Below are 11,589 nucleotides of genomic sequence, written 5' to 3'. Positions count from 1 at the left end.
TAGTGAGTATTATGTCTTTGACTCTATGGCAGGCATTCATGTTGACTGAAATAAAGACATTCTTTGAACCACAAGATCAAAAGATGATATGAGCCGAAACCGGTTTGGCTCAATGGATGGAGCGTCGGCTTGGGGACTGAAGGGTCCCGGGTTCGATTCCGGTCAAGGGCATGTACCTTGGTTGGGGGCATATCCCCAGTGGGGGATGTGCAAGAGGCAGCTGATCAATGACTCTCATCGATGTTTCTAACTCTCTATCTCTCTCCCTTCCTCTCTGTACAAAATCAATGAAATATATATTTTTTAAAAAAGATGATATGAAGTAGGAAGCTTAGAGATCATAAATTAAAGTCATTGCTGTATGAGTGAAAAAATTAAGGCTGGAGAGGTGAATGACTTGTTGAAGACTGTAGAGGCCATAGCAAAGCTGAGATCATAATCTGAGTCACTTGACTCCTCATCCAGTGCTTCTCCAGCCATTTGCCATTGCATTACCCTGTTGTTGTTTTTAAACGTTTTTCTTCACAGCATGTATCATCTTTTTAACTCTTTAAAAAAGTTTGGTGAACAAAAAGATAGATACAGAGACAGTAAAGCAACAAACAGACTGTCAAATTACAGTGGGGAGGGGAGGGAGATCTGGGGGAGATAAGAGATCAACCGAAGGACTTGTATGCATGCATATAAGCAAAACCAATGGACAAAAACTCTGAGGATGGAGAGCATGTATGGGAGTGGGGGGCCAATGGTAACATATGTACACATATAATACCTTAATAAAAAAAAAAGAAGAAAAAAGTTTGACTTCCCCCTGCCCAGTGTCAGCTCCATGAGAACAAGGAACTCACCTGCCTTGCTTTTTGCACCTATGCCTGACTACTGTGGGTACTCAATAGATATTTCTTGAGTTGAATGAATGAAATGAATAAATGAATGAGTTAGTGAGTGAGTAAAGGCTCTTTCCACTGTCCCGATCTTGTGAAATTCATTTTCTTGGAATCTATATTTTAAGCTGATTTGTTATTTTACAGTTGGATTAATTTCAGCGTAAGCTGCCAACCTTCAGCAGCAGCAGCATTGTCATCAAAAACACATTGTTCCTAGAAAAAGATTTGAGAAAATAAAAGCTACATCCTCTTGTCTTTGATGAAAACATGTTCATCAGGTAGGAACATATAATTGCAATCTGACTTTTGAACTTGGATTACAAAATGAAAGGCAATGAAACTGATGTTAGAAGCAGGCTTTTTACTTTACAACAGCCATAACTGGACTCCATTTGAAATTTCCACTGTGGAATATAGTTTCATCTCTAGAAAGCAAAACAAAAATTTGCATGATTATCCATGACCTTTCAATAGTAATCCTTCTGATCAAAAAAATCCTTCAGCCAACTTATCTCAGCCCATTCCTTTTTTTTTTCAAGCCACATATTTCTCTGTGATCAGGAATTGAAACCCTAAGCTAAAGTAGATTATCTGAAAATGATTAAAGATAGGTATAGAAAGGAATGGTGATAAAGGCATCCATTGCACTCCTAAAACAATCCAGAAATCGGTAGTCATCCATCCTACACACACACACACACACACACACACACACACACACACACACACTGACAGCTCTGAGCTTCTCTCCATGCCCTATCCCAGTGGTTGGCAAACCGCAGCTCGTAAGCCACATGCAGCTCTTTGGACCCTTGAGTGTGGCTCTGCCACAAAATACCACGTGTGGGCGCACACGTACAGTGCGATTGAAACTTTGTGGCCCATACATAGAAGTCGGTTTTCGACCTGGGCGAGTCTATTTTGAAGAAGTGGCGTTAGAACACTCAAGGGGCCAAAGAGCTGCATGTGGCTCATGAGCCACAGTTTGCTGACCACTGCCCTATCATATGGGGGATTCAGTGAGTGATCATAGGAGGAAAACTTGGAGACTGGTTAAGCACCCCCCCATAAACTATCCCAGAAATCAGACTACCAAAAGTTCTTGACCAGTATAATCTGCACTACAATATTCTCTTGGGGAATGTTTACTAACAGATTAAAAGCAATAGCTAGGAGCTCCCACTGGTCAAATCTTGGTAATTTGAGTACAAAAATTATTAAGGACAGTAAGGAACCATTGAAACAATAGGAAACTATAAGTCAACAATGACACCAAGTTGACAAATAACAAGGGGAAAGGGAGGGCCCCTGCTTACAATAGAATATCATAAAATTTTATGGTTGTCAAGCTCAGACTATGGACTTTCTAAAGCTCAAGCCAAATAAGCTAAGAGGTAGTGGAGGACTTGGAGGAGGAATACTGATGGAAGGTAGGTCTAGGTGGCAAAACCTCTGTACTGTTGTTCAAATGCACAACTCTTTGAAGGGTTACCCACATTTTAAAAGAATGGCCTTGCAAGAAAGCTGTCCTTTCAGTAAAAGATTAATCTCTTGAAGTGGGGGCATTTCAGACAGGAGAGGACACTGCTTCACCTCAATGCTTAAACAGGAGCCCTAGTTGCTTGGTATTTTTGAGGGTCTTAGAGGCCCAGTCCTCTGTCTAGAAGCAGTTGGGGTTCTCACCTGCTCAGTAGGTGAGAGGATCTCATCGACACAGCAAGCCCCTGCCTCCCACCTAGAGCAAAACTGTATACAAATTTTAGTTAATTACTCCCCACTCAACTTGCACTAAAACTTCATCCACTTGCCTTCATTTCTGATTTATTTTGACCAGCCAGTCGTTTCTAACACCTTTAGTCTGATGATGCATCAACAAGCACTAAAATGCATTAGAGGTGGGGTAAGCATACAGACCAAATCTGGTCCCACTGCCTGTATTTGTATGACCAGCATGCTAAGAATGCTTTTTACATTTTTTAATAGTTGAGAAGAATAAAAATAATAATTTAGGACATGTGAAAATGAAATTCAGGTATGAATGTTAAATTTCAGTGCATGTAAATGAAGGTTTTTTTAAATATATATTTTTTATTGATTTCAGAGAGGAAGGGAGAAGGAAAGAGAGAGGGAGAGGGAGAGGAACATCAATGATGAGGATCATTGATCGGCTGTCTCATGCACACCCCTTACTGGGGCTCGAGCCTGCAACCGGGTATGTGCCCTTGACTGGAATCAAACCTGGGACCCTTCAGTCCATAGGCAGACACTTTGCCACTGAGCCAAACCAGCCAGGGCTGTAAATGAAGTTTTACAGCCACGCTCATCCTTTTACATACATATTATCTATGACTGCTTTTGAGCCATAGTAACAGTTGAATAGTTGCAGAGACCATCTGGCCTGCAAATCCTAAAACATTTATCAGCTGGCCTTTTACAGAAGAAGTTTGCTGATCCTGGCCTTGAGTAATAATTGTCAACATGGTGTTATTTTGTCCTGCAGGAGACACTTGGCATTGATAGGAAATATTTTTGGTTGTCACAATTGGGAGTGGGATAGGGTGCTACTGACATCTAGTGGGTAGAGATGCTGTTAAACATGCTACAATGAACAGGTCCCTACAGCAACGAATCATCTGTCCTCAAATGTCAGTAGTGCTGAAGTTTAGAAACAGTGGATTAGAGGGACCCAAGAGACTTCTAGCAAAGAGGAAACTTCATCCTTAAATAAAGGGTACCATTTGTGGAGCACCTGGGTCTTTAATTTACATAAGCTCATGTAGCCTTCATGGTCATCCTGCAAGGGAGTTGCTGATAGTCTCCTTTTACAGGGAAGTTTTTAATACAATTTTCCCATAGCTAGCAAGGCTGTCTGGCTGCAGAGCCTGTATTTTTCCACACCTCAGAGCCTGCAGCTACTCAGTGACATCAGAGGCTAGTGTTGTCTTACTCGGCTGCCCTCTAGTGTGCAAACTATGCAGACACAGGCCAGTGTCGCTTCCTTCAGGCCTGGGCACCAAGAGGATATGGACCACTCTCCTGACCCCAGCATCTGGCCATCTGGGATATGGAGCCAATGAAAGGAAACCCCACGCTTGCAAGCACTTATGAAAACTGACCACTCTCCCTCTTGCCCACTTTAATGCTAGGGGTGGGGACTGAGGACAGAAGCTTCCCTTCCTGGTGGACCCAAGACCCAAAATACTGCTTGCTGTCTTTTGAGTCACAAAGAACAGCCATATGCATGACTTTTGGGGATGTTCACATCACAGGATTAAATGAGAGGGAGAATCTTGTTTTGTAGGATCTGGCACTTCACTTCCTCCCTCTGTTATCCTAGATTAGTGGTCAGCAAACTCATTAGTCAACAGAGCCAAATATCAACAGTACAACGATTGAAATTTCTTTTGAGAGCCCAATTTTTTAAACTTAAACTTCTAACGCCACTTCTTCAAAATAGACTCGTCCAGGCCGTGGTGTTTTGTGGAAGAGCCACACTCAAGGGGCCAAAGAGCCGCATGTGGATTGAGAGCCTCAGTTTGCCGACCACGGTTCTAGATACTAAGGAGCTCAGCCGGTCAGATAAATCTATGCTAATAAAGGAAAAATAGAGGACTTCCTGTCCACCCCATCCCACTCCACTGTGGGAATTTCAAGCTCAAATAGAGGAAGGAGGGGGCACTGCAGCCCACCTAGGAAGGTTGCATATGGGCTCCCTGAGCCCTTCATACCATCCACTTGGAAGGCAGCCACCCACTCCTAAAGCAAACCATGTTGGTTCGAATCATCTTTAGGTTTGAGATCAGATCACAGAGCCAATGAGCATTTCTTTGAATTTTATTGAAAACTGACATGGACATTAGAAAGGTATCAAGCTAAACAGTGCTGGTTTGGGGATGTTTTTCCTGGTGAATGAAAGCCCCAGAAGGGCAGTGAATGGTCACACTGTTGAGCAAAAAGAACAAAGGAAAAGAAAGTAAAAACAAACACGGATTCTGGAAAACATGCAAAGAGGCTCTCAAGAGACACTGGACCGTGGGATGGCGATGGTTGTAGGGCTATATGGGAAGGAGCACACTTACGTGGTATTTTGATGCAAGTTAAACCAACAAATTCAAGGCAGATTTATCAACATCAAAGCTCTCCAGCCAGATCCCAGGTTGAGCAGAAACCTCTCTCAGAACCCCAGCTAGCCTTGGAAGGTTGAATGGATTAATTTTGCTATCACTAAGCTTAAACCCCCTCCCATCTTTCCTTTCTCAACTGGTCGTTAAATCCATGCTAATAAAGAAAAAGTAGAGGATTTTTCCTCTACTTTTGAGTGTTAGTGGATCCATTTACCCCTGGGTGGGGGTCTGCAGAAGGTCTGTGAATGCTGAAGACGATACAAATGTCAGTTGACTTTCTCTTCCATATTCAGAAATGTTTACTAGTGGCTGTAGACAGTCAACCCACTGAACCGGAGAATTCATGTTTAAAAAGAAAAACAAACACTCAAACGAAAATTTGTGAATGGCACTTCCGCACCCACAGCTGAGGTCTCCTGCCCCAGTCACTTACACTTGGGTGAGTCATCCTGCAGTTGTCTCTCTGAGGTTACACTTGGTCCATTCTCCAGCTCTGACGGTTCTTTGCCTGCCTTGTTAGGCTAGGACAAGACACTTCTATTTAAAATACCATGTAAGTCAGGAGAGAGCTTCTTGCCTGGACACAGGGACACATGAACACTTGCTGAGTGTGTAGTGTGTGTGTGTTTGCACACGCGCGTTGGGGGGAGAGGGAATTGGTTGGTTTCTGGTTTGAGACAATGTGGAACCCTAACTCTTCTATAATGGCAGTCTTCTCCTTTAGACTTAGTGCAGCTGCTGAAGACAAGATTAAAAAAAGCTGGAGAGGGAGAGAGAAAGAGAAAGAAAACATGAAATTAGCCAAAGAAAAGGGATATTCAAAGTAAGACAGGGCGAGGGGAAGGGGCAGTGTGAGGCAGAACAGATTATACTTGCAGAAGACAGGCTAGAAATGGGGTCACTGATGAACCATCACCACCCGGAAATCTGTTGACAAGGGTTTAAGAACAACACACACCAGTTTAAAGCTTCTTGTTTTAATTAAAAAACAAGCACACATTAACAGCCACATGGGAATACCATATGATTAAAACAGGAAACAAAAACAAAAACTAAAGTGATCTGCACTGCAGCTAGGAAAAGCAAACTTCTTGGCTTAAGAAATGAGGTGTGTGCGTGTGTGTGCACACATGGGGATTTTTCAGGAGAGCCGTTCCATTCCAGAATGGAAAAATAAAAGCACAGACCATTTCTAATGACTGGTTTTGTATCACCAGAAGTAAACAGAGTAGTTAGGGTATTTTTTAAAAACAGCAACAGCCTGGCCAGTGTGCTCCAGTGGTTGATCATCAACCTATGAACCAGGTAGTCACAGTTCGATTCCCGGTCAGGGCACATGTCTAGGTTGCTGGCTCGATTCGATTGCGCAGGAGGCAGCTGATCAATGATTCTCTCTCATCATTGATGTTTCTGTCTCTCTCTCTCTCTCCCTCTCCCTTCCTCTATGAAATAAAAAATATTTTTTAAAATAATTAAAAAATCAAAAACAGCAACACTTTTACTAATTAGAAAGCCTTTTAACTGAAGGGGGAAAAAAACCTTTCTGTCTTACAGTGAGAAAACTACCATTAATCAATATCACCCCAATCAATGCCATAAAATTAAAAAAAAAAGAAAAAAAGAAAACTATACAATAAAATAACGATTTTAATTTTTCTCAATGTGTTAACTTCCTGAAGGCGTTATGATCACTCACAGGTTAGATTTTTGTTTACTAAACTTTCTTGATTATGAGCATAGGGCACCAGTTAAACATATGCATGCCTCGGCCCCATTCCAGACTTCTAGGAAAGCTGACCAGCTAACAGGTGCTGGTGACCCCTTCTGCCAGCAGAAGCACTCCCTGCAGGAGTTGCTCTGGGGTCTTCAGCTTTGCCCGCCCCTACCTATCCATCCTTGAATATTTTTCTATGGGAAAAAAAAATCTCAAAGGCCTTTTAAGAGCAACTATGCAGTTTCTCTGAGCATCAAAAGACCTTGTCTCAGCCTAAGCTGCTTTGGCTCAGTGGATAGAGTCATTGGCCCGCAGACTGAAGGGTCCTGGGTTCGATTACAGTCAAGGGCACATGCCTCGGTCCCCGGTGGGAGGGCGTGCAGAAGGCAGTCAATCAATGTTTCTCTCTCATCATTGATGTTTCTCTCTCTCTCTTCCTTTACCTTCCTCTCTCAAATCAATAAAAATATCTAAAAAAAAAAGAAAAAAAAAAAAAGAAAAAAAAAAGAACTCGTCTCCAGAAACATGAACAGATTGAAGCCCTTTGTAAAATGGATCTGGAGTCAGGAGACACTGAGTTTGGCCTGGCTCTACCAAGAAACAGCACTGGGACCTCTGGCAGGTCCATTCATTTCTATGGGTCTCAGTTCTCTTATGAAAAAGTGGGGCCTGACCAGTGTGGCTCAGTGGTTGAGCATCAACCTATGAGCTAGAAGGTCGTGGTTCCATTCCTGGTCAGGGCACATGTCTGGGATGCAGGCTCGACTCCCAGTGGGGGGATTCCACTCTGAAATCAATAAAAATATATCTTAAAAAAAAAAGAAAAAAATTGGTCATGTCTGTCTTGTGGACCAAAATTTCTCCCTTGATACAAAAATCCCTGCCCAGGCTCTGAAGGTCTTTTAGGCTGCATGGCTTAAAACTTTTGAAGTTTTCAGAGCTCTTCATGCCTCAAGTACTTAATCTGTAAACAAATGCAAATGAAGGGGCTCTATTTGTGACACAAATAATTACCCAGAGGGGATAGAAACCAGTTGGTTGTTTTAAGTTTGGTATTTGTGCAGAAGCATCTGTGAAACTGGACTGGGAACATCAAAGATGCACTTAAGAAGCCTTTCTCTAAAAGGCTTGACAGCCCTAACTTAGAATCTCTATGATCCACTGGCTGAGTATCCAAGTTCTTTTTTTTTTTTTTTTTTTTTTCCAAGCTGCTAAGCATAGAGTCTCCTAAAAATGCTCCATGAGACTTGGATTTTTCAAGAAACTAGTTTAAGCTTTGGCAGCAACCCCTTCCTTTTTTTTTTTGCCTGTGGCCACTAACAAATCAGTGACTCACCAAACAATACATATCAAAGCTGTACTCCTGCTTAACCAACAAGAAAAGGTAACGTGTGCATATGTTTGCTTTTCATTTTTTCTCTTTTCGCTTCCGCTTATCTAGTATTGAAGATAGAAACTCTCTTCCCACGCTTAACTCTTCAAAACGGCCTATTTGACATAGCCTTGATAGACTGTGTTTCCCTAAAAAATACCCTCAAAAAGAAAAAGAAATTTGTGGTCAGTGCGGGTGACACTGGAAGGCAGAACTCAAAAAAAGAGGTGATGCTTGGAGTGGAAGTACATGGTAGGGGCAGGGGACCCAGCTTCCTGGCACCGCGAAGGAAAGCTGTCAGTTAAAATAGGAACTTTGGCTTAAAAGGCTAAATGGAGTCCAGTCCAGCTGTAGCCGGGAATACTATTCAGTACACAGCCATAGATTACTGCAAAGGAAGGGCAGAGAAAGGGCGTGTTAGCCACAGAGTATTGCCAGCTCACCTCCAGCTCTCACTCTCGCACTGGCTAAACACCAAAGGCCACTGTGCCGGACAGTGGAGCACTCTACTTTAAAGGGTTTCCCAAAGCCATCACCAGAATTAGGACTGGAATACGTAAAAAATATCAAATCCTTAGACTGCAGATAAAATTAGGGACCTTCTGAGGATTAACACTTCTTTTCTCTTCTCCAGCTGAAAGATCCACGTCTTCTCATTGGGGGTGGGTACATGCAAAATACAGATTAAAACTCATCACATTCACCAAATAGACAGGAAGACTCATCAAAGCAGAACTGAAAACATTGATTCTTTGAGCACTCAGTTTGACAGTTTCTGATAAGGGTTATTGTACCTGCTACTGGCTCTGCTTTGGGGGGATGGTGTAGACCCTAAAGGAGATTACAGAGGAGATGCCCAGACACCTCAGAATTCCTTAAGCCCATCATTCAAGACACTAGGCAGGCAATAATATGCAGGTTTATTTCCCCTTCTGCATCTGTGGGGTACTCAGAGTTATAGGGAAAGGAAATTTATGCTATTTTCTTCAGCAGTCATTTTCAGGGGTGCGGGGTGGGGGACTTGGTGTAAACTTACTCTGGATTTTTAACACAGCTTGGGTACAGTTACCTTGAGTGAATCAAAACTGGAAAGGGCTGGGCTGGGGGACCAAAAGGAAAAGGCATCAAAGGATCTCCTTCTGGAGCCCTCTGAGAAGGAACTGTGGCTCTGTTGGGAGGTGGTGGATGCTCAGGGAGGCCCAGTGACTAGGGGCCAATAGGGAAAGCCTTGTTGACTGGTGCTTACCCAGCCACGGTGGATGCAAATACTTCGGGGAAGCAAGCAGCCATCAGAGTTCCAACAGGGAAACTGGTGGTGGAGAGTAGCAGATAAAACCCCTGAACAAGTTACACTATGGCAAAGTTGGAGATGGGGAGTGACTGGCTGGGAACACTAGGAGGGGAAGTGGGATGCAGGATGCATCTCTAAGCCACAGAACTGCCGGCTTCTTAACCAGAGGCCAGACACCATCCTCAGACTCTCAGGCTTCTATAAACTGGCAGGAAGAGAGGAGAGGGCACGGGTTGTGTGCCCCGGTCGTGGTAAGGGGTAAAGATAGGGAGGCTCAGCTCTGTTGTGCAGGAAAAGTGCATCTACAGGAAGCCCAAACTGAAAATGAAAAGAGAAGTTGGGTTAATGAATGGGTGGATTAATATACCCAAAATAAGAAGGTTAGAAGAAAACCGCCATGGTGACTAGTAGACAAATTAGAATATATAGCTATGTTAGATGGTCTTAAGGTTCTATATTGCATTGGCTCCTGGGAACATGCTTTCTCACCCGTACCTCTGAGTGACAGCAGTAGTGGCATTAGCTAGCAAAATAATTGTCAACAGTCTCAAGAAGACATTCTCTCCTTAATTACTAGGTCCTGACTAATGCCCCCCACCCGGACACCTTGTGCAGGAATACCTTCAGCAAATAGCCAGGTGGCCTCAGGCTCTCAGCTATTAATTGCCTTGTCCCATAGGGGAAGCAGAGGAGGTTGAGGTTTCACCTCAGGTAGCCTTTGGAGTAGTCCCAGTCAACTAAGTGGTACCCTGGGACAAGCGCTGTTTGAGAAGTGTCTGGTTCAGACCACAGTTATCTGAAAAACTGAACTACGGAAATCCATTATTGGTTTGTGTTCACATAGCATTTTGACCATTTTTTTTTTCATTTAAACTTCATCCTTGTGACATAAACAGGGCAAGTAGTATCCATCCCCATTTGACATATGAGGAAATTGAGACACAGGAAAATCAACTGTCTTGCCCAGATCACAAAGAAAAAGATGCAGCCAGCCGAAACCGGTTTGGCTCAGTGGATAGAGCGTCGACCTGCGGACTGAAAGGTCCCGGGTTCGATTCTGGTCAAGGGCATGTACCTTGGTTACGGGCACATCCCCAGTGGGGGCGGGGGGTGCAAGAGGCAGCTGATCGATGATTCTCTCTCATCGATGTTTCTAACTTTCTATCCCTCTCTCTTCCTCTCTGTAAAAAAATCAATAAAATATGTTTTTTTAAAATGAAAAAGAAAAAGATGCAGCCAGAATCAGAGCCTGAAACCCTTGGTTGTTTAATCCAGCGTTTTTCAACCGCTGTTCCGCGGCACACTAGTGTGCCGCGAGATGTTGCCTGGTGTGCCGTAGGTGCAGACAAGACAAGAATTTTATAATTTTTCACTATTTTGTTTACTTAATATTTCATAATAAAGTAATTATAAAATACTTTCTTTGTGTTTATTTGATTCCTATTCAAGAGAATTACTTTATATATAGTCAATGTAGGCACAGAGTTAAATTTTTTAACATTTTCTAATGGTGGTGTGCCTCGTGATTTTTTTCATGAAACAAGTGTGCCTTTGCCCAAAAAAGGTTGAAAAACACTGGTTTAATCACACCTCAGTGTCCCTGAGAATGCCTTGGCTGTGAATCTAAGCTCCCGTTTTTTTACCTGAAGAATATATTTATTCCATTAAAGACTATTAGATATTTGGGAGGGATAGTTAAAAGCATATACATACATGAGTATATACAGTCACTTTCTCAGAGTAAATACATCCAAACACTTCAACACCACACACACACACACACACACACACACACACACGAATAACCATATACACTAAGAATTTGGAGTTCTACTGTCTTAAATAGTTTTTTCCCCCATATGTTTTTAAATTGATTTCAAGGAGGAAGGGAGAGGTAGAGAGTGATAGAAACATCAGTTATGAGGATCATTTGATCAGCTGCCTCCTGCACGCCCCCAATTGGGGGTCGAGCCCACAACCCAGGCATATGCCTTGACTGGGAATTAAACCATGACCTCCTGGTTCATAGGTCGATGTTCAACCACTGAGCCACACTGGTTGGGCAGGAGTTCTACATTCTTGTTCCAGTTCTGCCACTAACTCACTATGTGATCCTTGTTCAAATCTATTAAATTCCCTGCTCCTCCATGTACTCATTTTGTCAATGGAAGATTATTTCTTCCATACCTCACATGACTGTT

General features: G+C 42.8%; 1 protein-coding gene across 9 annotated transcripts in view; it reads right to left on the bottom strand.

The window, feature by feature from the left end:
• Positions 1 to 4,703: 4,703 nt before the first annotated feature.
• The window catches only part of SEPTIN6 (septin 6), a 75,982-nt gene continuing 69,096 nt past the window's right edge, over positions 4,704 to 11,589 (bottom strand). For 3 of the 9 annotated variants that reach the window (XM_084870389.1, XM_084870387.1, XM_084870392.1), the window contains one exon: positions 5,973 to 9,706. Coding sequence is in view for 7 of the 9 variants with exons in the window: in XM_084870387.1 (XP_084726513.1) it covers positions 9,691 to 9,706 (16 nt within the window). In the remaining 2 variants the exon portion in view is untranslated. Of the gene's footprint in view, positions 5,772 to 5,972; positions 9,707 to 11,589 lie in introns of those variants that run through there. The other 6 variants (XM_084870388.1, XM_084870391.1, XM_084870385.1 and 3 more) reach the window with 3 other exon arrangements.

This window comes from Pipistrellus hanaki, assembly GCF_964339955.1.
Source record: "Pipistrellus hanaki genome assembly, chromosome: X".
NCBI lineage: Eukaryota > Metazoa > Chordata > Mammalia > Chiroptera > Vespertilionidae > Pipistrellus > Pipistrellus hanaki.
The sequence above is the reverse complement of the archived record's forward strand: the minus strand, read 5'-3'. Positions and strand labels throughout refer to the sequence as shown.